This window comes from Atractosteus spatula, chromosome 5 (assembly GCF_055471065.1).
Source record: "Atractosteus spatula isolate fAtrSpa1 chromosome 5, fAtrSpa1.hap1, whole genome shotgun sequence".
NCBI classification, from domain to species: domain Eukaryota; kingdom Metazoa; phylum Chordata; class Actinopteri; order Semionotiformes; family Lepisosteidae; genus Atractosteus; species Atractosteus spatula.
This window is the reverse complement of record NC_142710.1, coordinates 65,448,813-65,474,654: the sequence shown is the minus strand read 5'-3', so window position 1 is coordinate 65,474,654 and position 25,842 is coordinate 65,448,813. Positions and strand designations below refer to the sequence as shown.

At 55.8% G+C, this 25,842-nt stretch overlaps 2 protein-coding genes across 2 annotated transcripts; one reads left to right on the top strand and one right to left on the bottom strand.

Moving 5' to 3' along the window:
* Positions 1-980: 980 nt before the first annotated feature.
* nckipsd (NCK interacting protein with SH3 domain) lies at positions 981-16,382 on the bottom strand. Its single transcript, XM_088916791.1, has 13 exons — positions 16,010-16,382; positions 10,339-10,451; positions 9,586-9,793; positions 9,312-9,387; positions 8,470-9,137; positions 8,155-8,325; positions 6,569-6,655; positions 5,951-6,089; positions 5,668-5,748; positions 5,189-5,317; positions 4,611-4,703; positions 4,173-4,345; positions 981-3,113 (listed from the first exon to the last, which is right to left on the bottom strand). Exons 1-13 carry the CDS (start codon positions 16,178-16,180, stop codon positions 2,883-2,885), a joined length of 2,340 nt encoding a protein of 779 aa, XP_088772917.1. The 5' UTR covers positions 16,181-16,382; the 3' UTR covers positions 981-2,882.
* A 1,244-nt stretch (positions 16,383-17,626) lies between these two features.
* wdr6 (WD repeat domain 6) lies at positions 17,627-25,703 on the top strand. Its single transcript, XM_088917802.1, has 7 exons — positions 17,627-17,782; positions 18,783-18,880; positions 19,759-22,828; positions 23,741-23,827; positions 23,972-24,088; positions 24,195-24,301; positions 24,621-25,703. Exons 2-7 carry the CDS (start codon positions 18,811-18,813, stop codon positions 25,388-25,390), a joined length of 4,221 nt encoding a protein of 1,406 aa, XP_088773928.1. The 5' UTR covers positions 17,627-17,782; positions 18,783-18,810; the 3' UTR covers positions 25,391-25,703.
* Positions 25,704-25,842: the final 139 nt, after the last annotated feature.

Below are 25,842 nucleotides of genomic sequence, written 5' to 3'. Positions count from 1 at the left end.
AACGTTTGTTTAGATTCAGGTTGCCAAGAGTTGGGTTCACAGATGCCTAAAAGTATTATCTTAATTAAAAGCAACTGGAGTTAATTTGGTTTAAAATTAATCACTGCCTTAAAAAAGAAATAATTTACATTAGATTTGGATGTGCCTTCAGTGTTTTACTGTGAGCTTGGCTGTTGATACTACGCTGCTTGTGGAAGTTAAATCTACATTTTAAATGCTGAAGAAGTATTACATTTGTGCCCAAAAATTCAAATTAAGCACAAGTTCTCCATCTAGTGAAAACTTATAGTACTGCAGGCAAACCTGAGCTAGTAGCAGTCTGTATTTAAGCAGAGTAAACAATCAGGGAAAATATCTCCTTGTCTTCCACCACACAATTCATAGAGCCAGAGAGAGGGAGGCAGTGTGGGACAGTGGGTAGAGCCGAGAGAGAGAGGGAGGCAGTATGGGACAGTGGGTAGAGCTGAGAGAGAGAGGGAGGCAGTGTGGTAGAGCGAGAGGAAGGTAAGAGCAGTACTACTCAATGAACTAAGAACACGAGGGGAGAAAACAATGAAGGGATGAAAGGTGTAGGCAGCCTCCTTTCCCCCAGAGCCCAGGTCTGGAAGCCGAGTGAAAAGCACCCTCCTGCGCAGGGAAATGACTCAGCTAATAACGCACAGGAGGCCCAGGGTACTGACAGGGTAATGACATCATTGATTTTTCATGGACCAAATTACAAACTGCTGGAAACAGCAGTCATTGGAGTCCTAGGGGCAGAAATAAGTAAAAGACTGTGCGTGTCTGTGTCTGTATGTCTGCTGTTGTGTGTGTGTGTGTGTGTGGAGTCTGTATGTCTGCTGTTGTGTGTGTGTGGAGTCTGTATGTCTGCTGTTGGTTGTGTGTGTGTGTGTGTTCAGTGTTGAAGCAGGGTGGGACAGTGGTTAAAACTGAGAGAGGAGAGGGACAGCAATTTCAACAAATTCCAAAAATGCAATCTCTTGCACACACAGGCTATTTTATTATTACGGAGTTTTATGAAAATACATTTTTTCCATCTTATTTCTTCCCCTCTCCATCTTTATACATTTTTTAATACTTTTGATTTTTTAACTGGGAAAATATACTGTAATTCATCAACACCACCCACAGGCATCTCCGTTAACAACGTGTCAGCGTCTTTTCAGGGAAGGAAAGGGTGACAAGGCGGGGGAAGGCACAGTATAGGACGCAGGTCTGCACACGCAACCACAACTGTGCTGGCCGACATGCGACTAACACGCACGTGCACACATGTGAGCAGCAGCACAGGTGAGGTCTGCTCTGCTCCTTAACACAGGACCAGCTCTGTCATTGTTTCAGCAAATCAAACTCTGTAATGTCCTTGCAGGGGACAGATTTTCCTCAATGAAAAATTCCCGTCCACTTCCCTCTGTCTCCAAGCACAGTATGGCCATAGCAAACATTGCTAAGGTGCGAATTTACCGAGAGATGATCTGGCAAATGTAGCGGAGAGGCTCGGGGCGGCTCCAAAAGCTCCAGAGGGACATTATTTTACACAGCAGCAGCACTGGACCCGTTTTAACTCCAAAGCCCTCTCAACTACAAACACACCCCTCCCAGCCAGAGGCTCCAACCCAAACTCGCTGCCTTTGCTCTGTCTCGGTGAAAAGGTGGAGTCGCGCCAGCGTGTTAGGAGTCGTGACTGGTGCTGGGGACAGCTGGGCATGGAGAGGACTGGTGCTGTAGAAGGGTGGAGAGCGTTAGCAGAGCCCCAGCGTTACACCTCGAAGATGAGACTCTGTCTGCCCGACTGAAGAGTGACCCTCTGGATAGGTTAGAGGTTAGAGGTTAAAGTTCAAAGGTCACTGGTCAGTGCACAGGATGAGGGATTGGGGGACGATTAGCTTGGACCTTGAACACAAACTTTAGCCTTTGCCATCGGGGGGGGGGGGGGGGGGGGAGACGGGGATTGTAGAAGTCGTCTCATGCTGACTTGTCCAATGTTTTTTCTGTAAGACTTGCAGCTGGCCCCTCTGAAATTTGTCAGGCACTCAGATTGATTCACGAATGGCACAACAACAGCAGAGAGCTTGTCGGGGGGTAAAGCAGGTATGAGCCAGCCAGGGCTCTTGAATTTTGGAGGACGCAGCACCTCCTGCAACACAGAGCGACATCAGGGAGACCCACGACGACACACCACCCCCAGACCCACCCTTCAGGAGCCCTGGAGCTGTCAGAGTCTCGAAAGACGAGGGCCAAGACGAGAGACCAGGCCGACTCCTGACAGGAAGACACAGACGCCCGCTGGAACTCTCCGATGACCAGTCCCCACCAGAGAGCGTCCCACCCTCACCCCCTGCAGCATGGGGGATGCCCAGGACCGCACTGCACCGCCCTGGAGAGGCGACCTGAGAATAGCACACCCGCGTGTTTAAGCCACAGCCCAGCCATCCGTCTCCATCCGATCGTTCGTGTCTCACCACTGTCAGGCAGCACAAGCAGCTACTGGGTCAGACACTTAAGAAAATATATTAAAATAAATATATATATATGCCGTTTAGCTTTTTCAAGTGTGGCGCTGGCACTGCAATGCTGAGATGAGGCTGCCGTGTTGCTCACGTACAGCAGGGGGGCAGGAGAGGATTCTGGGAGCTAGGGGAGAAGGAAGGGACGGAAGGGAGCAGAGAGGCAGCGGGAGAGGGAGACAGGAAGAGAACGAGGAAGAGGAGGAGAGAGAGGAAGGAGGAGCTGGACATCCTGCATGCTGCTCTGCAGTAAAGGTTTCGCGATCCCCCCCGTCTCTCTTCCCATCGTCTTCGCCTCCCTTCTCCCTCCTGCTCCCTGCTCGGCGGTCTCTCCTCCTCCTCCTCCTCCTCCTCTCCGCCCACGGCTCAGAGGGGTCAGTGCCCTACTTCGGGCTCGGCGATCCGGGGGAACTCCCTGTAGATCTCCTGCACGATCAGCCTGTCCATCTGCCGGGCCGCCGCGCCCTCCTCTCCGCCCGCCTCCTCCGCCTCCTCGCCCAGAATGCGCTGCAGCGCCCCCCGCAGGTCCGGGAGCCGGTGCCGGTGCTCCAGGTAGTCCGTGGTGCGGATGATGGCGTGCATCAGGGAGAGGTACTCCATCCGCAGCTGCAGAGGGAGTCCAGGCGGGATCGGGCACAGGGAAAGGACAAGAGGGCAGAATGAAAGCTCCGTCCGTCTGTTTCCCAACCGGTCCTTCCAGTTCAGGGGCGCGGGGGTGCCGGAGCCTATCCCGGCAAGCAACGGGCGCAAGGCGGGGTGCACCCTGCATGGGACCCCACTCCATCTCAACCACACACTCACAGCAGGGCCAACTTTCCCAGAAGCCAATTAAGCCACCAGCACTGTGGGAGGAAGCTGGAGCACCTGGAGGAGAATCATGCAAACACAGGGAGACCATACAGACTCCACGCAGACAGCGCCCCAGGAACTGAACATGGGGCCCCAGAGCCGCAGGGCAGCAGTGCTCACCACTGCGTCACCATGCCGCCCTAGAATGAAAGATGTCGCAAGCAATCTCCTTCTCTACATATCTCAGTCTCCACAGAAGAGCGCAGACAGTATGGACGCTACACGCGACTGGTTCCCAGTGCTGGAACGAGGAGACCCCGGGATGGCACTGGCTGGTTTTCATCCCTAATGCACTGGGAGTCGAGGTGTTCAACTGAATTGCTTGTTCACACACTTTCTGACCAACAGTATTCTTTCACTCCAGCCTTGGTTTCAAAACCATCCCAGCTAAAGCAGATTATTCCCCAACAGGCTCCGTTCTCCCTCACTTCGGGGTCAACAGCTCTTCACGGGCAGGTGAGCAGGTCCCGATGAGCAGACGCAGGTGGGAAGGAGAATATACCAGACACCCACAGTGATGAGCCAGCGTCCGTCTTTCTGACTAAGTCCAACTCGTCAAATTTCACTTGGCTCACGGCTGGGCTCGTGCACGAGGCCGATACCGATCGCCACACGATACAAACATTTTAGGAGAGATCGAGACTGAAAAACGTCAATTAGCCTGTGATTAAGTATGTGGATGTTATGGGAAAAAAACAACAAATGACTAGGGGGGGTTCCCCGAGAATGAGAGGAGGGAACCCCGGCACACAGACAACGCGCTCGCTCTCTCCCCGCCCCAGAGCGTGTCCGAGCGTGCTTCGGTCAGCACCCCACCTTGTCCCCCGGAGACAGGTCGGATATCTGCCGCACGGCGATGTCGATCATCACCATCATGTCGGTGCGGTAGAAGATGTGCGCGGTGTCAGGGCTGGCGAAGACGTCCTGCAGGAACTTCAGCACGGAGTGGGGCGCCGGGGGGTCGTGCCGGAACACGCACACGGGGTCGTCTGGGGGAGGGGGGGGTAGAGGAAGAGTGACAGAAGACCGTGTCAACGCTGCGCGAACTCCGAGGACACAGGACAGCATGCAGTCCAGTCCCACACAGCGCTGCAGTGTGACAGGACAGGACAGGACAGGACAGGACAGAAGTGTAAAGCACAGCTTTCAATGTGACTGGCACTGCAGAGCACAGACTGGACACTGGGGGCTGCACACCGGGCAGGGCGGACCGGGGGCTGCCCACCACACAGGACAGGAAGGCCTCCACCTCACCTCCTCTGTTGAGGAGCAGCAGGATCTTCTCCGTCAGGATCTTCACGTTGTGCCTCTTCACCAAAGTCTGCATGATCAGGTTACTCGCAGGCACTGGGAGAGGGGGGGCAGGAGGAGAGGCGGAGAGAGAAAAACAGAGATCAGAGCAGGGAAAGAGGGGGGAGGCGAGACACGGGGAAGGGGTGGGGTAGAGATCGATGTTGCATTACTCTGTACCTCCAAAAACTGCCTCATCCAGCCTCCCCTCCCTTCTCTCTACCTACAAATTGCCCCCCATTTCTTCCTCATTCTTTTATTAGCCATTATTTAACCAGACAAGTCGATTGACAACACAGTCTCATGGACTGCGACCTGACAAAGATGCACTGTGACAGACTGGGAGGCTGGGGGGGGGGGGGGGTGTGTAATGACAGACAAAACACCACTAGAGGGAGCCAGACAGGCAGCCACATCATCTCGAGTTTTCCTGGCCCCCTCCCTCCCTCCCTCTCTCAGCCTCTTTCGAGGACTGGCCGACGGAGAGACCCCGATACTGCAGGTCTCGGCTCTCATCTCTATCCCCCTCCCCCTCGACTCACCGGCCAAGTGCAGGTTGAAGGCCAGCAGCAGGTTGATGCAGAGGTCTGGCAGCTGCTCGACGGTGTCGCAGGGCAGCCCCTCCTCGATCACCTCCAGCAGGAACTGCACAAAACCGCCGTTCAGCTGCTCTGCATCGAGACGGAGAGAGAGGCCCAGACAGGGGCAGAGTCAGGCGGACCGAGGGAGAGGAAAACGGAATACGAAGGCGAGAAAGGCGTGCAACCTGTCTGACGCGTGACTACTAGAAACAGTTTGCAACGCGTTGCCAAAGTAAGAAGCAAACTGCTACCGTAGCAACTGTGTCGCCGTAGGTAACTGATGCTGATGCTGTTCTTTCAGCTAAGCACAGCGACGGGGGCGCTAGGGGGTCATGTGGCACGTCATCCCACAGACGGAGCTGGTGCACTTCACTCTAGTGATATGGGTGTTGCTATAGGTTACGGTAGCGGCGGCGTTTCTGCAGGTTGCTTTCCGTTACCGTAGTGATGGAAAGGCAGTTGTTCTCCCATCGAGAAGATCATGGCCAGGACCAGGGCAGAATAGCACAGCTTCTGGTGCTCTAGGGGCAAAGAAGGAAAAGGTGTGGATCACCGCCAGCAGCAGACTGAAGCGCCTCACCAGCACAGACGGCACAATCCTCTTGTTCCCAAAAACTCACACACCCCTTTCCTCCCCAGTCTCGGCCCTCTCCCCTCTCTCCCCGTCTTCTCTGCCAATCCGATTTCCCTCCTTCAACCCCCCCACACCCCCCGCCCCCTCACCCTGCGTGTTGGTCTGCATGTCGCGGGCCAGCTCCATGGGCAGCACAGAGTTGAGCAGGGTGGAGATGAGGGAGGCATCCAGGCTGCACATGGCCCCAAACACCTTGAGCAGGAGCAGCCGCAGAGGCACTCTGTGCTCCTGCAACACACACAGGGAGAAGGGGGAGGTGTCATCAGTCAGTCTGACTCCTATACCCCAGCACACAATACAGCACCTCTGTGTACAGTCGCCTACAGGCTAGCATAACACTCTACAAGCAAGGCTGCTCTGAGAGAGCCCAGCATGAGGGCTCCGGAAATATCAAGACAAACTGTCTAGACACCCACTTTCTTCCTACAGCCCTATAGCTGCATGTTATAGCCACATTTACTACTCTTAATGAATCTTTCCAGCGCCAACAGTCCTACACAGGACTGACTCCAATAGTCCAGAGCTTGGTATCAGTAGATAAACGCTACGAGCCTGTGTATAACCACTACACTTTCCAATACAGCCCCAACAGCTGTGGGCCCAGTACGATCAATTCAATACATATCCCACGTCTAACACAGCTATCGTACCACTCCATTTACACCCTGAAACATGGACTGCAGCCCCTGCGCACGCCAAGGTCTTACCATCTGGTAGTAGGAGACGAGAGAGATGACCGGTTCAAAGTGGTTCTTCTTGCACATCCTTCTGCACACCTCTGGGTCAGCATCTGTCTGCAGGGCACAGAGCAGAGGGCCTCAGGGTATAGGGTACGGTTCACTCCCAGTGCACAGACATGGAGTATATGGTGGGAGAGTACAGACAGAGGGTGTACTATTCACAAGGAGGCACAGGTGGCAGACACAGCGATAAGAAAGCATACAGGGGTTTAGCAGGGATCCCCATTCCAGTTAGTCTTACAGGACCCCAGTTTAATAAAACCTGAAAACTACAGGCGAGTAATCTGCTGCAGTAAACAGAACTCTACCCCCCGAGGGCTGAAAAGGGCTGACATTGTGGTCCTAAACGATCTCTAAGTTACTTGATTCAACGCATCACCTGGCCCGTCGATCGCAGCAGGACTGTTCTCTATCTTTAGACTTGGTGGCCGGCATTCACCGCAGCACAGGGTGTGACTCTTGAGGTGCAGGCCCAGTGTACACTGCTCCGGCTACAGAACAAGATTTATAGCCGAACTCTCTGTCCCCCAGGATCTCAGTTTTCCACTCCTTGTTAATTCTAGCTGAAGCCCGGCTTACTGAATGACGGAAACTGGCGTGCTGGGAAGTGGGAAGATGGAGCACACCTCCCGCTGCACTCCCCACTCTGCGGCGCGTGGGAATGCGCAGTTACAACACCTTAGGCCCATCAGGGCTGCGCTTTAAAGACCTCACGCGCCCGCAGACGGCGTTCAGCGTAGAACCGAATGCTTTCCCCTCACCGGCGACACAAACATTTACTCCGGTCCACGAAAGGATTCTCTCCTATACTAGAGGAGAGAAACATCTGCAGATGACTACACACCGGCGCACCGCACAGAAAACAACAAGCGCTCTGCCGGTGCTCAGGCAGCTTCCTATCACATCCGACACCATCACAGAAGGGCTACGATTTTTAATACTGCGCAGCAAACAATTAATGGGACTAATTGAGCAAGTGCAAATGTCACATAAGGGATTCAATTAATTACAGCAGAGCTCGGATGGAGCTGAAATGAGGAGACCCAGGGACCAGAGGGGCAGGCTCGAATAGCTCAGGGTGTGTGCTTGTGTGCGTTTCCGTCTGTGCCCATCTCTGCGTGCCTATCAGTGTGACAGCCAGCAAAACATCTGTCTCTCGATCAGGGTGTGTGACTAGAGCAGTGTGTGCGTTTCTGTCTCTGCTCAGCTCTGTGTGTCTGTCAGTGCGAGAGCCTGCACAGGTCTGTGTGTGTGTGTGTGTGTGTGTGTGTGTGTGTGTAGATCAGTGTGTTTGTTTCCGTCTCTGCTCAGCTCTGTGTGTCTGTCAGTGTGAGAGCCTGCACAGGTCTGTGTGTGTCTGTCAGTGTGAGAGCCTGCACAGGTCTGTGAGAGCCTGCACAGGTGTGTGTGTGTGTCTGTCAGTGTGAGAGCCTGCACAGGTCTGTGTGTGTAGATCAGCGTGTGTGTGTGTGTGTGTGTCTGTCTGTGCTCAGCTCCGTCTGTCTATCAGTGTGAGAGGCTGTGCACTTCTGCCCCAAGTCCGCCAGCCTGACCAGTATCTGCAGCAGCTCCTCCAGGTAGCAGGCGATGACAGCCTGGTCCTCGTACAGCGCCCAGCTGCGCTGCTGTGCGTCGTCCTTGTGCCGCGCCAGGTCCGCGAAGATCACCTGCAGCCGCTGCTCGTCGTGGCACACCTGTCCCCGGGGCAGAGCCCCACCCAGATCCTGGCGCGGGGGGGGGAGGGGAGGGCGAGGCAAGGAGGAGGTAGAGAGAGGGAGAGAGGGAGATAAGGAGGTAGTGGGACAAAGTAATTATTACTGCGGCTCCGCACAGAACGCAGGAGACGGAAGCTTTCTGCAGCAGCTCACCTTGCTCTGCACCAGGGAGAGGAGGACCTGCTCCATGGTGTCGGCCACCTGTGGGATGGCGGCCTGCAGGTGACCCACGATGACCCCGACCGCCACGCGCGAGAGCTCGTAGCTCAGGCTAGTGTTCCGGCGCACCAGCTCGATCAGCTCTGCCCCGATGGTGCTGGGCACACGCCCCGCCACGCCCCCACCGGGACCTGCCTGGCTAAGTTTAGCAGGGTGGGCGGGGCTGTGGGTGGGGCTGGTGGGCGGGGTCAGGGAGGCGGGGGGAGGGGTGGGGCTGGGCTCGGGCTCGGCTGGGTCCCCGGGGCAGGAAGGCGGGGAGGCAGTGCAAGGCCGAGAGCCAGGGAGAGAGTGTGGCTGTGGGGCTGTCTGCTTTTTAGGGAGAGGGGGTTCGGACTGGGATTGAGGCGGTGGGGAGGCTGACTGCTCAGTCTCTGGCTGGGGGGGCCACACAGAGCTAGGGGGGTTCGGCGCCGGGGCTCTTGTGCGGCTCGGAATGGGTGGGGGGGTGGTTGCTAGGCTGGGGAGGCTGGTATCTGAGGAGGGAGGGGAGTGGGTGGAGCCTGAGTCTAAAGAGGCGGAGCTCACAGAGGGGGATGGGCCGGCGCTGGCAGAGAGAACAGAGCTAGTGAGGATTGAGGAAGTCCTGGAAGGCACCTCTGGTTCTGAAAAGAAGAGATTGGATCACTGCCGGGCTCTCCTACACACCAGGGGAAGAGGAGGATGTATATTCGTACAGCTAAAACAAACAGGCAGTCAGGTAGATAAGCAAGAAAGAGACAGGCTGCAAGACAGAGATGAGATGAGATGAGATGAGAAGGAGTTGGTGAGGGACTGACCTGGCCTCCGCGCGCCTCTGCGTTTCTCCGGGGGCGGTGGGGTGATGGGGGCTGCTCGGCGAGGCTGGGGGGGCACCTGGAAGGCACAGAGACGCTCAGTAGGACACGGTTTCGCCGTGCCAGAGGCCTATGTGCCAGTCTGTCTGTGGAAGCATGCCAGTCGATCAGTACGTCGCTGTGTGGGTGTCGGTAGCGGTCGGGAGTCACTTCCGGGGGTGGGTGTCCGGGTCCACCAGTGTGTTGTCAGCGCCCAGGGCAGCAGTGCAATCAATACCTGGTACAGCCCCTCGTCTCCACACCCCTTGTCCGGGCTGTGTGCGATCGGCTCGCTGGCCTGCCGCCCGTACGCCCGGCTCAGCCCGTTGGGCGGGTGCGACTGGCTGAGGGCGAGGTCGCTGGCGGAGGAGGGAAGCACGCGCTTGTGGTTGAGGGGGGGCGGGCTCCTCCGGGACAGAGTCTCCTTCCTGTGGTGAATTAACTTCCTGCGGCCAGACACACGGTACATGCTTAGCATGTGCTGCGACACGGAGACACATGACATATCATCACAACACCCGAGAGGAGCTGAAATAATAGGTGATCAATCAAAGTCTGTGAAAGAGCTGCGATAACTTTCTCAAAGGTTACACAAGAGCAGAGGCCAGCTGGGCCATCTGATCCATTTAGAAGTCAGGAGTTTCCTGATCCCAGGATCCAATCCAGCCGTTTCTTGAAAGAAGTCAGTGTACCGGCTTCAACACAATGGCTGGGCAGCTTGTTCCACAACCCTCCCCCCCCCCCCACAACCCACGAGCCTAAACCCATGTAGTTTCCACTTGTGCCCTCTGGTCCGAGTTCAGGAAAGAGCAATGGCTCTACTGGCTCCCTGCTGTCCGCTGGCAGACAGGCAGGTCAGCAGAGATAGGGCTGTCAAAGTAATGGCAAACAGACACACAATGTGTCCTGGACAAGCTCCAGGAGGAGAGAAGGAGACAGAGGAACAAAGCTGTACAGCGTGTCCTTGGAGGAGGGGGGGGCAGTGACCTACTGCAGCATGTCCCTTTGCTCCAGGTTGTATTTGCCTCCGTTCTTCATGGCCGAGTTGTGGATGGCCTCAATCGCCCGGTCAACGGACTGCAGGACCTCGTCGTGCTCGGGGGTCTGAGACGGATAAAGGGGTGAGAGGAGAGAAGGGAAGAGGAGGAAGGAGAGGCTGTTACTGGCTTACATCTCCAAAGTCACCTGCCAGCTCACACTGCGCACAAGCTAGCCATCGCTCTGGGGCATCCAACTGGACTCCAGAGTGAGGCAGTCTGAGCCACTCCAGCCGACCCACTCAGGGCTTGACAACTAGACCGACACGATATCCATCCAGCGGAGCCCTCCGAGGAACTGAAGAGTCCGGTCAGTTAGTAGCAGCGCTACGGTAGCCTTGGCTGACTCTCGCATGAAAAACACGCAGCTCTGACTGTCACAACCAGCCCAAGTGGGGAAGGGGGCGTCCATCGGCAGAGTCAGGGAGGTCCTCAGGAGACAGAGGCTCCAACAACACTCGAGAGCACACCGCCCGCAAGACAGGTCCACAAGGAGAAGATATTTAACATGAAGGGGGAGTGAGCTGCTCCCCATCCCCTAAAACTTCGGTGCTTCCTGCAGCTCTGCTGTCTGTTCCTTCCTGAGAGGAAGGACACGCTGTCACGGAAGAAGAACTGCTCAGGAAACTCCGAAGCCAAAAACAAACTGACATCCAAACATGCACATCAATGAGAGAGCGCAGTCTGCGAAGGCAGCATCCCCGCAGACCTTCAACGGGAAGAAACAGATCTTGCCTTCAGCTGTGGTTACGCCGAAATGCTTTTATTTTTAAATCTGCTTTTCTTTGCACTTTGGTTTGGCTCGAGCTGCTCTGCAAATAGGTTACTCTGCGGTTCAGAAGATAATCCAGCTCACATGTAAGACCACAAAGCCTGGAGTGGCTCAGACTGCTGTGCAGCAGGAGACTGTCCTGTCAAGCACTAAACTAATCCAACCCAGAGGAAAGCCAGGCCTGCAGTTTCTCAGTGCTCCGCAATGTCAGTGGGAATCTGATTTGTTACCCTGCGGTTTGTATTTAATTCCCAGTGCTGTGCCAATCAGTGTCACTGTATACTGCACTGCAGTGTTTCTGTGGTTCCCAAAATTCCCTGGGTGAGACAACCTCCCTCTCTTCTTTCCTCCCTACCTCTCTCCCTTTCCGGTCCCCTGCTACCTTTACCTCTCTTGAGCCAGACAGCGTGGGAGGAGGCGAGCAGTGGGATTATCCAGAATCTCCATAATGAGATCACTGAAGAAGACCGGGCTCCCTCTGACTCTCGGAGTCTGTACAGCCACAGCGGAGGAAACTCCCCGTGCTGAACAGGGGGGCACATCTACCTGGACCGGGAACCGCAATGCTGCTGGCCTGGCTGCAAAACAGCTGCTCCAGAAGCCTTTCCCCACCGCTGACGTGCACTCCGTGTGAAGCCAGAGTGAAAGACTCACCCCTGAGCTGCACAGCTGGGCTGTTCTCCACTCCACCCGGCTCCAGTGCACTACAGCACTCTGCTCACTGCACACATGCGCTCTCTCACACACACAGCCGCACTGTTAAGGAGCTCGTTGTGGCACAGTTCTATCACGGAGTGATCAGCACCTGCTGACCTGCGTGCTGAACGATCCTTGTGTTAAAACACCCTCTTTTTTAATTAACCTCGAAAGCACTCTCCATCGTCTCCACACGGGTACGGGAACTGCTCCAGAGCGGGTTCGGACACATCGCATTCGTGTTCGGCCGCTCCGTCAGCTGACCAGGCCAGCCGGAGAACCGCATCCAGCTGCGTCTTGCTCGGCTCCCACGAGAGGCGGCTCACGCCTGATCACGCCAGCACACGCCTGCACACGCCTGCACGTAAATCCCCCCGTCACCTCTCATAGCATAGGAGCTGCCATGCAGAGCCGCGCCGCACCACGCCCACGGTCTGACGGGCTGAGCTGTGTGTGCGAGCCTCATCCCTTCCCTGGCGGAGTGAAGGAGCAACAGGGGGAGTTTTCTTCAAGGGAGCTGAAGAGTTTTAATGCAGAAAGCACAACGTTGACACTTTTCACTCCGAGCCTCCTAACCCTAAGGCCTTCAGAGCTGGGGAGGTGCCATGTCCTTGCACAACAAAAACAAGCTGAACAAAGCAATCAGGGCCAGGGGCACGACTATCAGCACATTTCTTGGACTCAGCGACAAGATATTATTAATCTTGCACAGGAGGTCTTAGACCTCTCGTCCACTCAGGTGCCAGATCCCCTGTAGATCACCAAGAGAGCATTTACATCCTTTATGCCTAAAGACATTCAGTTGATGAACAATGAAAAAATTGTTGGCAGGTAGGGATCTTCTCATTATTATTGCTTGTAGACTGTTTACAATCTAATTGTCTGTTTCTTTAATCTTACGGTCCTGGAAGAGTTCTGATATTGAGTGTTGTTTTGTATTATGGTACTGTATTGTACCGTTGCTGTACTGTATTATTGTCATATACGTTATATATTTATGAGCTCTTGATCTGCAAGACAAATTCCCTTAGGGGCAATGAAGGCTAGTTCAATTCAAATCAATTCCATTCAAGCACAGCTGGAAAGACCAGCCTCTGCTTTTTCTGTGTTACTTGTCTGTATCAACACCACATTCGTTTTATTATATATTTTTTTATCCTTTTCTCATATACCTTTATTCAGACAAACACACGTTCTTGACTTCAGCTCTCTGCTTTACTTTTCAGCTGCAGGCTTACTGTAAGTTACCATCGGCGCTCTTTCCTAATCAGAACACTTCCTGCACCCACTCCCTGACCACCCACCCGCCCACCAGTCCCCCGCAGGGCAGAGCTGCTGGACCCCGTCAGTGGATTAATTAATTATCTTCCCGTTTTGAAATAGACTGTGCTGTGCATCACAGCCCCACAGGGCCTCAGAAATCTCTGCAATCCCCGCAGCTCAAATCACCAGCACTAAAAATACCGGGCCTCAGGGTCACATTAACACAACACAGAGAGTCCACCACCGGCCCTGGAGGCCCGGGTAGGCTCCGTGCCGGTTCTGTGCCGGTGGGGGCGGCTGTTTCAAGCCCGCCGTCTAAAACCGGTCCACTCCAGCTTCACATTCTGGTCTCCATCCAGCAGAGCCAAGCCCAGGGCAGACTAGCCCAGCCCGCTTTCCTGCAGCCTCTCCCCAGGAAGGGCGGCTCAGCCCAGCAAAACCCCCGTCCCCTCCTCTCCAGCCGGTCTCGTTCCCAGTCCGTTCTCCATCGGCGGCTGCAGCCCAGCTCACTGTAGCCAACGGGACAGGGTCAGCCAGAGGAGGGACAGGACAGGACAGGACAGGACAGGACGCGACCGGGCTGCAGACTACAGAGCAGCTGCAGCTCTTCCTATCAATAACCTCATTGTGGGGAGACAGCGAGGGGCTGACTGTGGCCTAGACAGCTGTGGAGCAGATCTCTGCTCATGGCACGCGCGCGCATTGACATTCGTGCATCTGGGCACGGTTTTATTCAGAGCCACTTACCAGCCAGGAAGCAAGGGTGCATGAAAAAGGGAGCACATTATAATAAAAGCACAGAAAACAGGAAGCTGTTGAGAGCCAGGAGGCTACGCAGTGCTGAGGGGTTTTAGTGCTCATCTCACTGAGCAGACAGGGTACAGAGATACAAGGGCACAGTCAGTCGCAGGCCTCTGGGATCAGGTATATGCTGAAGAGAGAGGTTGTGGGGAGGGGGGGCGGGCGAGTCCGCGGTTCTGAATGTGGCAGATTAGTTTTTCCACCCCTGGGGGGTGGGGGGTGGGGTTGGGGGGACAACACACACCCCCTCGTCCACTCGCGGCCAGTGTGCTGACAACACGAGCAAGAGAGTTGCAATAAAAAAAAAAACTTGAATTACTTCATCGTTTTGAGTGGACTAACCTGGCAGCCGACAGCTTGGAGGATCGATACAAACTGAATCACCGCTGTAGTCTTCAACCGAAAGCCATTAGCGCTGCCTAATCAATCCTAATTAAAAACCTCCCAGCCCACGAGCACAATGATGAAATAATATGACTGACTGTTCAGAGACTGGGCAGCTAAATACCTGAATAAGCAAAGACTGCAATCAAGTTAATCGAATTACTGAGCAACGCTATTATTTGAAAAACAGACCACATTCATAAATGAATGCGAATAACTGAATTATTCAGGACTGAATAACCACACTGCCAATTACTGAGCAAATAACTAAATATCCAAAAACTCAATGATTCAGCAAATGAACAAGGCAGCGCAGGAACTGTGGATTTTAAATCATCACGCAACAGTGCGACTAAATAATCTCCTCTTCCCACTCCAGTGATTACGGCTCTTCGTCAGCGTTTAAAGAGCCGGTAGATAAAAGAGATTATTTACGCAATTTGTGGAAGAGAACAGAAGATATCAAATAAAAAGGAATTTGCTGGAATCTCTTCAGCGTCTCGGGGTTTAACGTTTTAATCTTTTGCACAAAGCCGTCACGCCGGGAGACTCTCGCCCTCTGGTATATACAAAACCCAAATGCCTTTGACATCCGTCTCTCTCGCTCTCTCGCACAAATGTGATTTCTATCCTCTCCTCCTAGTCTGTTTGTCACAGTCAGATTAGAGGAGATTGAGCCTGGAGAACAACTGTTATTGAATTCTGGAAATAATACCTACAGAGTCTGCTGCTGTCCTCAGAGTTGTTCATTCAGACAGAGCCAAGTCCATCTGGTGAGAAGCATGAGCTTCTAGAAATTCCCTCTACAGTAACCTGCTCATCCCTCATGCTGCCCTCTGCAGCCTTGAGCCCCAACACGGCACAGAGCACCCCACTATACCTTGAGCCCCAACGTGGCACAGAGTACCCCACTTCACCATGAGCCTCAACACTGCCCCATGCTTCCCTGAGCCCCGGCAATGCACAGAGTACCCTCCTGCCCCATGAGCCTCAACACTGCCCCCTGCAGCCCTCAGCCCTGACACTGCACCCCGAGTCCCAACATTGCACTGAGAACCCCACTGCACCATGAGCCAAAACACTGTCCCCTGCAGCCTTGAGCCCCAACACCACACCACACCCTGACTCGCCCGCTGTGCTGAGCGCCAACGCCGTCCCTCACTCCGAACCCTGCCAGAGGGAACCGATACCAGGATGCTGAACTTGCCCCTCGCCAGTCTTCCGTCTTCGCTCACCGTCCCGGCTCCTCTCCAGGACACAGACCGGACAGCAGCCGGGTCATCGGGAGGACCTTGCGGGCAGCAGGGTCAGACCCCCACAGCGCCCGCGCCCAGACTGTGCCGACTGACCCCGTAGTGACTCAAACTAGGGGGTCACCGCACAGCTCGCTTGCTGTTTTTTTGTGTTGTTTTTGAAGGGGGGTGCTGCATTATCCCATGCACACAGCCCTGCAAGATCTCACCGGATTCCATCAGCCATCCTGACCAGCATTGACGCGTCTGCCCGGCAGGGTGAAATCAATCACAATAATAACAACAGCAATAACACTGACACCCCGCGGGACAACTACAGCGAGCTAATTAAAGACGAGTCCGTGTGCCCCCCTGGAACCCCAGCTCTGGCCTGACCCCCCCACCTTCTCCCTTCTCGGACACCCGGGCGCGGTGCCGGAGGGTACCCCCCCCCCCCAGCCCTCGGTGGCGACCCACCTGAATCTTCTCTATGTACGAGGTCGGGATGTAGCCGGTCTCCCCCGAGCTGGACCGGGACCCGAGCCACCAGTGCTGGTTGCTCTTGTCCAGGATGAGGAAGGTCTCTCCGGCGGCGAAGGGCAGGGAATTGGGCTCCGGCGAGCGAAACGCGTACAGGGTGCGATACATGCCGAGCCGGGCAATAAATAATAATAATCACACCTCCTTCGCGGGCTAGCGCTCTGGGAAGCGGAGAAGAGGGTAATTCCTCCCTCTGAAGTCCGGAATCCTGGTGTACTCTACAGAGGAGGGATAAACACTGCTTTATTCCCGATCCTCTCCCTGCCTGCCCCGCTGAACCGCCGGCCAGCCCGAAACGCTTGTAAACACTGCAGGGGGCGCGCACGCACGCAGAAATGGACCGGACGGGCACGCCCCCGAAAGCAGCTCATCAGCAGACGCCGCTGTCCGCCTGCAACTGGAGCAGAAATTCATGCATACTGTGTAAAGCGATGTTGACGTCTGTCCCCCCCCTTCCTCTTTTAACAGAAACAAGAACATTATTTAGCTGTGTGTGTGTTTTTAAAAATATATTTTCCGACGGGAAGGGGGAATCAGAATCACAAACGAGAGGGGAGGTTGCTCACTTGAGACGAGAATCTCATCCAACCGTTTCTAACAGCTGGCACTCATGGCCCTGGTCCTATTTTTATTGAAGGCGTATTTTAACTTTGCTTTCAGTTCTTCAAAAAAAACCGGCTCCCCACCCAGTACCACTTTTTGAGGTTCAGAAAACCCCTCGTTCAAGAGTGCTGCTCTTTGGAGAAAGATTTTTTTTTTAAAGAACGCCTGTGTGTGTGTTGCTCATCAGTTGATCACCTCTTTAGGACCGAGGTTGAGAACTTCAGTCTTGGAAGATCTCCGAGAATCAGCATCAAGCTCTAGTTCCTTGTTCCAGGCACCTACCACCCTTGTTGTAAAAAGTGCCTCAAGTTCTCTGTCATGGATATACTTTTTTTTTTTAGTTTTATCACGTCCATAGGTTGGTGTTTTGCTCTTGACTGTATTAGGGTGACATTTGTTGCATAGATTTCTGATTATAAACCACAAAACAGTGGTCTCGAGGGTGTTTAAGTTGTTTACAGGAGCACCTGAAGAGCAGGCAGCTAACACGGTCCAATTTAAAACAATAATGTCAAGGTGACTGCGGCCATTAAGAGCTGAAATGGGATGAAAAACTCCACACGTGTCCTCCTGGACCAGGACTGGACACTTCTGACTTGAAAAGTAATAGAAATAGTTTAAAGGCCAAAATGGATACATCAGACAAGATAAATGTTAATATTTACTTTAAAATATTGTGTTCCTAATAGTTCCAACTTTGTGGCATGTGTTCATGATATTACCTTTATTGCGGTACTGAAAAGAAAAAAAAAGGTCAATTCACGTATTTAATCATGGAAATAATATGATTTTTATCGTCGCTAAGAAACGCTGCAGCCAATCAGCGGCAGGTTTACAGTGACCCGGGAAACGTGAAGACACTGCACTGTGGGGCTCTCTGATTGGACAGCGGAGAGACACGGGACCCACGTGTGGACGGAAGCCGGGAGGGGAAAAGCGTAAGAGGAGGACGGCGTTTGAACGTGTTCTTGTGTGTCCTGTAGCTTAGAGTGTCACAAGACTGTAAAACTGACGCCGCTTTTAGGAAGAAAAGCTGTTCCGTTTAAGTCCAAAGCCATCGCCGTTGCTGTCGTCACTGGATCCTAACCGAGCGGTTTTCCTTCTGAAGTATGTGTGAGAGAGGGCACCGTCTCTCACTTTCTCCACAGCTGCTAAAATAACTGCTGGGTGGGCAGCTCTGGGTTTGCAGTCAGACATAGTAACCCGAGAGGGGGCTATTTAGGAAGACGTGTTGACTGAGAATGTATCACTATTATAAGTAGTGTATGATGATTTACCTCGCATCCGAGAGCCGAATTCAAACATTTGCACAGGTGGCTGACATAATTAAGATATAGTCTGGTATGCGTAGAGAGATAGTGGAAATATTGAAGTGTTTAAATGCTAAATTCATTAATATGATGGTCATGGTTGATCTGGCGATGAGTGATATTACTTGTATTTGTCTCGTTGTACACACACATGGGTGAGAAAGGAAACGGCCTCCTCCTGCAGCCTTCTGGGAAATGTAGTGTAACAGCTGGAGCAGTCACCGATTTAAGCAGTACTGATATTTACAGAATCCATTTACATTTGTTTAAATGGATTATAATGATACTGTTTTTACTGTTACCTTTTTACTTATCGGTCGGTTATCGTCTAGTGTATTCCAGTTATTGCATTTATTAGGCTGACTAATCACTTCACGCACCAGGAGCATGGATGCCTCTCAGGGCTCTGTCTGTGAAGAGCGTGCTTTAGGAAGCAGGGTTCCCAAAGAATTCGTGGCAGATGGTATAGCCCATAGTGATTTGCTTCTTGCCTTTATTATATATTTTCTCTAAAAAGATCAGATCTGTGGATTTCTGCTGTCCAGTCGCAGAACCCTGCACTGAGGAATCTCAGCATTTCCCAGACGGCTGCCGATTCCCTGGGGCCATATTCCGGACCTTTCATTTATGACATCATCACTAAAGCATTACGTAACGGCGGCTGTTCCTGTCGGTGACGCCCTCCAGCCGAAGAGTCTCCTTCTCCCTCTCGGTCTCTCTCCCTCTGCAGCCGCTCGGAGGGAGGGCAGGCGTGCGGAAGAGTCTCCTTCTCCCTCTCGGTCTCTCTCCCTCTGCAGCCGCTCGGAGGGAGGGCAGGCGTGCGGGATGAGGTCGACGGTGCTCCTCGCCCCGGTCACGGCGCTGGAGTTTCTGGGGGAGGAGTATCTCCTGTCAGGTGAGGCGGGAGAGCCAGCGAAGAGAGCAGGCTCCTCCAGAGGCAGGGCGCTGTGGCACTTCAGTTCAGTTCAGTTCCAGGTGCTTTATTGGCACGGCCAGTGAGGACAGTCAGTGCTGCCAATGCAAAACAAAAACCATTAACATAAAAAATACATTTACAATAAAGACACAATCATAAGACATTTACAAAGGACATAGAACATTATAAGATAAGATCACTTTATTGGCCATACACAATTTCTTGTATTAGGAATTTGTCTTTTAGCAGACCCCAGCCTGCTCTCCATGAGACACACAGACAGGGAGAGAAGCTTGGGGTCAGAGCGCAGGGTCAGCCATTTATACGGCGCCCCTGGAGCAGTTGGGGTTAAGGGCCTTGCTCAGGGGCCCAACAGAGTAGGATTCCTCAGCCGGCTGCGGGATTTGAACCGGCAACCTCCCAGCCACAGGTGCAGATCCTGAGCCACAGAGCCACCGCTCCCTTATTGGGAGACAGACTCACTGTTCCTCAGACTGTGACAGGAGATCACATACTGGGCTGCCAGTTCAGCTGAGTTCCCTCCCCCCTCTCCCAGTAGGATTGGGACCCGTTGTGATTCTGGCAGGTGTGGGGATGTTTCTCTAATCCCAGAGTATCTGTCACAGTGCAGTAGGAAGGGCACCTCTGTCTCTGTTTCTCTCCGCTGGTAGTGGGAGCTGTTTGGTCTGTGCTGTGATCACATCTCTCTCCCTCCCCTTTCAGAATCAGCCCCGCGTCCGCCGTTTTCTTAAAAAAGAAAAATGCAAATAGAAAAAATAGAAGCGCAGCAATGGAAAAGGATGCGGACGTGCCGAACTGAGACTTGTCCCTCTGTGCTCCGCCCGCTGTCTTTACAGGTGAGGGTCCGGTCCTCTCTGTCTACAGCCTGCACACGTCCAGCGCAGCCCCACGGCGGCCTTGCGCCACACTGAGCGTGCTCAGAAACCACCGCATCCATGGCATCCGTCCAGCCCCCTGGCAACAGGAGAGCGGAGAGGGAGGGCCCCAACAGCAGCCACGCCCACACAAAGAGAGGGGAGGCGGAGCCGAGCCGAAGCCACGGCAACAGGATGAAGGAGGGGGAGGGACTAAGGGGGTGGGCGTGAGAGGGGCCCCGTTTGAGGGGACGCCGTGGCAGCAGGTCGACCAAAGAGGCGGCACCGACGTGGAGCTTCGGCCGCGGGGGGAGGGGCTAGGAAGGGGCGTGGCTCAGCAGGAGAGAGAGGGCGGGGCTCTTCTGGCGGTGTTTGGGGGCAAGGCCGTGTGTGTCGTGGGGCTGAGGGAGGAAGAGCGCGGCAGGGGAAGCCCCCGCCTGGCCGAGCTGTGTCCGCTGTGGGAGCTGCAGGACTGGGTGTGGGATGCCCACTGGCTGCAAGGGCGGCGCCGCCTGGCCGTGGCCCTGGCCCACAATGCAGTAGTCCTGTGTGACCCCTGGGCCCGGGTGCCTCTGGCCCTGTCGCGCTGCGCGGAGGGCTGCCTGCTGTACTCCGCGCTGCTGGTGGGGCCCAGCTGGGCCGGTCTGGTTGTGGTGGGCGGTACGGTGTTCAGCCAGCTGGTCCTGTGGGGCCCGGCTCAGGGCGAGAGCGCGGGAGAGGGAGAGGACGGGGGCAGGCCCACGGTCCAGCGCCGCCTGGAGGGGCACAAGGGGGTCGTTTTCGGAATCGCCTACCTGCCGGAGTCCGGGTGGCTGGCCTCCGCCTCCGACGACCGCAGCGTGTGCCTGTGGCAGGTGGGGTCGCTGGGGGGGCCGGCGGGCTGTGGGTCCGAGAGCCCGGTGCGCCTCTGGGCTCTGTACGGGCACCAGGCCCGGGTGTTCGCGGTCCGGTTGCTCCGGGGCCGCCTGCTCAGCGCCGGGGAGGACTCCCTCTGCCTTCTTTGGGACGGTCACCGTGGCAGCGTAGCGCGCCGGTTCAAAGGTCACAGAGCGGGGGGGGTGCGGGCACTGGCGGTCAGCGAGGGTGGGGGAGGTGGGCACTGGGCTGCCACGGGGGGGGCAGACGGGGGGATTCGAGTGTGGCGGATCGGGGGAGAGGGAGAGACACGGGGGAGTGACGGAGAGGGGGGGGGAGGACCTGAGAGGGGCTGTGCGTCTGCCCCACGCCGCTCTCTGTGCGACCTGAGGTTCAGAGGCAGAGGGTCCCCCAAAGTGGTGCGCCTGGCGGGCTTCGGGGCAAAGGGGCACTTGCGTGTGGTGGTCCTGACAGACGAGGGGTGCGTGTACCTTCACAGCAGCGGGGAGGGCGAGGGCGAGGGCTGGCAGCCGCTGGGAGGGGAGGGGGACCCCGAGTTCAGGTCGTACAGCGTCCTGGAGCTCACCGAGGCAGGCGGGGGCGCGGCGCTGTGCGCGGTGGGGAACCTCGCCGGCAGGGTCCGCGTCTTCGCGCTGGAGCAGCCGGGGGGCGCTCTGGAGTTGAGGGCGGGCCGGGGCAAAGTCCACAGCCTGCACTGGGCCAGAGAGAGAGGGAGGGGCAGGGAGGAAGAGGTGGAGCGCTGGCAGCTCTTCGCCTCGGGGCAGGAGGGGCAGGTGTACCGCTGGGAGGTGTGTGCGGCCGGCGGACGGGGGGGGCAGCAGGCGCTCAGCGTCCGGCCTCTCCGCCCCTTCCTTCTGCCGGCCTGCGCCAAGCGCTGGCTGACCGCCGTGGCCGCCCTGCCGGGCAGGGGGGCGCTGTGGGCCGCGGGGGACCGGAGGGGCTCCGTCCTGCTGTACAGGGGGGCGCGGGAGGGGCAAGGGGAGGGCAAGAGAGGGGAGGCGGACGAGCCCCCGCTGGGCCCGGTGTCGGTTCTGTTCGGCCTGCACGGGAAGCAGGGCGTCACCTCTCTCCGGGCGCAGGGCGGGCTGCTGTACAGCACCGGGCGGGACGGCTGCGTCAGGGTGCTGGGGGTCCGATCAGGGGACGAGGCGGAGGAGAGGCCCGACACCCTGGAGGTTCTGCGGGCCCAGCGCACCTGCCGGGGCATGGACTGGGTCGAGAGAGTCCTGTTCCCCGAGACGCAGGAGGAGGAGGAGGAGGAGGGGGGGGAGAGGAGCCCAGCGGAGGAGGAAGAAGGGGGGACAGAGCGTGCCGATGGTGGGGGGGGAGTCAGTCCGGAGGAGAGAGGCGGGGGGGCCGAAGGACTGCGGGGAGCTCCAGAAAGTAGGGCGGCAGGGAGCGGAGGGCCCAGGGGGAGGTTTCTCGTTCTGGGGTTCCACTCAGTGGATTTCGTGGTGTGGGACCCCCTGCGGCACGAGCGCCTCCTCTCGGTGCCTTGCGGGGGCGGCCATCGGTCGTGGAGCTACTGCGCCCCCAGCAGGGCGAACACGGGTCCCGGGTGGACACCGAGCCTGGGGGACGGGTTCGCCTTCATCAAGCAAGGAGGGGTCTTCCTGTCCCGCGGCCGAGGGCCCCACCTGTTGGGTTTTGGGGTGCCAGTGGAGCTGAAAGAGGGGGTGCACGGACGAGGGGTGGCGTGCGTGTGTCGGGTCGGGGCAGTGAGGTCAGAGGCTGGGGCGTGGTGGGAGGTTCTGGTGACGGGGGGCGAGGACACCACCCTGACAGTGCTGGGTGTACAGCCTGACTTTGGATCTGTCAGAGTGCTGTCCATCATCGCTGACCACATCTCCAGCGTCAGAGCGCTGGCCACCGTGCCCCACCGCGAGGGGGAGACGGGCGCACAGGGTGGGGGACGCGGGGACAGACAGACAGGTGCAGGGACAGACCGGCTCCCAGATGGACAGAGAGACGTACAGGAACCCTCCTGTCTGTCTGCATTGCTCTTCTCTGGTGGGGGGCGGGCCCAGCTGCAGAGCTACAGGCTCCTGATTGGATGGAACAAGCAAGAAGGCACCCCTTCCTGTCAGGTGATCCAGGTGGCAGGACACCGATTGGCTGAGCAGTGGGAGAGGAGGCGGAACCGACACAAGATGCTGAAAATGGACCCAGAGACCAGGTGAGTGTTTTTTTGGCAGGGGGGTGAAAGGTCATATTCCACCTTTCTGCTATTATAGTATTTTTTGGACCAGAGAAAAATACTCTATTTCACGTGTTACAAAACCAAATGGAAAGGTTTCAGGTGTTTAAAACAATTAAAAATACAAAATATTAAAATTTAAGCAGGTATAAAGAACATAATCGGTACAGCAGATTTTTTTTTCTGTGACATCATCCCTAACAGCGCAGTATTTCTAACAGTGTAACAGATTACAAAAGCAAACTTGAAATGTAATCATCCATACAGACGTTTCCTAAAAATTAAAAGTGAAGGGCAGGTGAATCATTAAAGCAAACGTCAAGAGGAGAGCGGCAGTCCTGACCTGTATGACCCTGCGTGTACCACAAGAGGGCAGATCATCGCCACGGTCACGCTCACTGCAGGGGCCGATATGACGAGAGGGAGCTCTCTCCAAACACTTCCCCTCCTCCTGCAAAGCTGCTGTTCCCTGGTGGCAGTACTCTGGGTCAGCTGAGGCCAGTTATTTCGCCTGGTTCTGTGTCGGCCTTGCGTTGTGTCTGCGTCGGGGACGTCCTGTTTAAGAAGGAAGGAATCTGCACACAGACAGTGCGAACCTGAACTTACTGTAACCATCGACAGTTTGACCCGTCCGAGGAGGAGACTCGGGAAACTTAAATAGAGCAGCAGGCCGGTGTGTGATCTCCTGCCACTGTCTGAAAAAACAGAGAGTGAGCGTGTCTACCAATAATAGTCCACATATTACATGTCCAGTGGCTTTTTTTTTTTAAACTGTTTTTGCTAGGGCAACACGGCAAGTCCTGGGTCACGCCGGTAAAGCGTTTTGAATTTGAAAGTCGAGATGTCTGTGGTGAGAGCTGGGCTCTGATTGGCTGCTCCTTTTCTGCGCAGGTACATGTCTCTGGCAGTGGTGCACACTGGGACGGGCGGTGGGGGCGAGGTCCTCCTGGCCGCGGCTTGCAGCGACGGAGCGGTGAGGTGAGCGGACCGGGGGGACCCGGGAATTGCGGAATTCTGCGCAGGAAAAGGCTGGGAGATGCTCCCCTTCTGCTCTCTCTCTTCCTCTCTGTCGCTACGGTCTGTGTGCTGGCTGCGTGTGACCGACGTCTTTCTCCTTCCCAGGCTGTTCTCTCTGCACGAGTCCCTCCGCAGGCTGGTCCTGCTGTGGGAGTCGCTCCACCACCAGCGCTGTGTGCTCAGTGTCGCCCCCTTCAGCCTGTGCAGTCCACGGGGCACCAGGTGAGGCGCGTCGAGGGCGTGTGGAGGGTGGGGTCGTTGTCAAGACCTGCAGCGCGGCTTCTGTGCCGACCTTCCTCCCTCCTTCTCTCCTCCCCCCCCTCTGTAGGAGGCAGTTCCTGTGCAGTGCAGCCACCGATGGGAGGATTGCCCTGTGGGACCTGACTGAGGTGGTGGAAGGGGCAGAGGGGCTCACCGCTGCCCCCCATAGCTGGGGTAAATATCACACAGGGATGTTATGTAAAATACCACAAAAAAATGCTAAGAGTTTAGTGTACCCGGAATCTATTTTGTAGAAATATTACAGATACAGAATAAGAGGTGATGGCATTGGTAGGGTAAATCAGGAATTCTTGTTAAAGGTTTTTGCAAAATTCTAGTTTGTTTGGGGTTTAAAAAAATGAAGCTGAAAAAGAATGCTTTGCATGTCATGCTGCAAGAAGCCGTGCGTGTGTCACTCTTCTGTCTAGTCTGAAGGACAGTTCACAGCCCTGCGTGTGTTTCCCAGATGACACTGCCTGTCTGTGTGCTGCAGGTGAGTGCAGCCCCTGCCTCTGTGTGCCTGCCCACCAGAGTGGGGTCAACTCCCTGGCGGTGTGGGGGTCAGCTTCCTCAGAGTGCCTCCTACTGGCCAGTGGCGGCGATGACGGCAGCCTGACTGTCAGCCGGATCGGCGTTCAGCACAACACCCGGGACACAGGGGGCGCCTCGGCTTCGCTCCGCCTGCTCAGCCAGACCTCAGCCCCTTGCTCCCACGCTGCCCCCCTCACTGCCCTGCGGTTCCTGACCTCTGACCTCCTGGCCACAGTGTCGGTGGACCAGCGCGTGGCGCTGTGGAGGTTGTGCGGCGAGGGGCACCTGCGCTGGCAGGGGGCGCTGTTCTCTCACGTGGCCGACGCAGCGGGGCTGGTTGTGTGGCGGGACCCCTGCTCTGAGGGTGGCCTGGCGATGGCCCTGTGCGGGCAGGGGCTGCAGCTGCTGCGCCTTCTGCCAGAGGAGCTAAAACCCCCAGCTGCGCAGGCAACTCCAGATGCAGCAGGGGAAACTGCGCCAGCTGCACAGGAAAGTCCAGATGCAGCGGGGGAAGCTGCGCCAGCTGTGCAGGCAACTCCAGATGCAGCGGGGGAAGCTGCGCCAGCTGTGCAGGCAACTCCAGATGCAGCGGGGGAAGCTGCACCAGCTGCGCAGGAAAGTCCAGATGCAGCAAGGGAAACTGCACCAGCTGCGCAGGAAAGTCCAGATGCAGCGAGGGAAACTGCACCAGCTGCGCAGGAGAGTCCAGATGATGCAGTGGGGAGCCAGTGAGAGCATGAGCAGGGTCTAGCTCAGACCTGCGGCCAGCTGGAGTCTGGGAGCTGTGCTGGCAGTGGTGGGAGTAAGAAGTCATTGCCCTTATCGCAGTCACCAGCACAGGCTCCCAACTGTTGGAGACCTGCAGACGTCATGGTTGAAAGAGGTTGTTCTGGACGGTGCACGCAGTGCACACACGAAAGACTTACAACCTCGTACGACTGGCGAACGCAACACGACCGCGCTTCAGAAAACGCGTTAAAGCTCCTTTTTATGATCTTGTTTTTGTAAAAATGAAAGTGTAAAATAAAAGAAGGAAGTTTTTTTAGAATTCCTGAAAATGTCTGGGACGGTTCTTCCCAATCCCTTTTGAAATCCCCAGGCCGGCGCAGTACGGGATCAGCCCGTCTGTGTGTGCGCCTGTCGGCTTCGCTGCTGCGGCGCCTCGGAGGGGACGACTCCGGGTT

What these genes read in the sequence shown, in the direction of transcription:
- wdr6 (XM_088917802.1), top strand. Translation starts at nt 18,811, where the DNA reads ATGAGGTCGACGGTGCTCCTCGCCCCGGTCACGGCGCTGGAGTTTCTG. An exon ending in GGAGGAGTATCTCCTGTCAG is followed by an intron (nt 18,881 to 19,758) that starts GTGAGGCGGGAG and finishes CTGTCTTTACAG; the next exon opens with GTGAGGGTCCGGTCCTCTCT. An exon ending in TGCAGTCCACGGGGCACCAG is followed by an intron (nt 24,089 to 24,194) that starts GTGAGGCGCGTC and finishes CCCCCTCTGTAG; the next exon opens with GAGGCAGTTCCTGTGCAGTG.
- nckipsd (XM_088916791.1), bottom strand. Translation starts at nt 16,180, where the DNA reads ATGTATCGCACCCTGTACGCGTTTCGCTCGCCGGAGCCCAATTCCCTG. An exon ending in GAGACGAGGGGCTGTACCAG is followed by an intron (nt 9,388 to 9,585) that starts GTATTGATTGCA and finishes TGTGCCTTCCAG; the next exon opens with GTGCCCCCCCAGCCTCGCCG. An exon ending in TCGTCTCCTACTACCAGATG is followed by an intron (nt 6,090 to 6,568) that starts GTAAGACCTTGG and finishes TGTGTGTTGCAG; the next exon opens with GAGCACAGAGTGCCTCTGCG.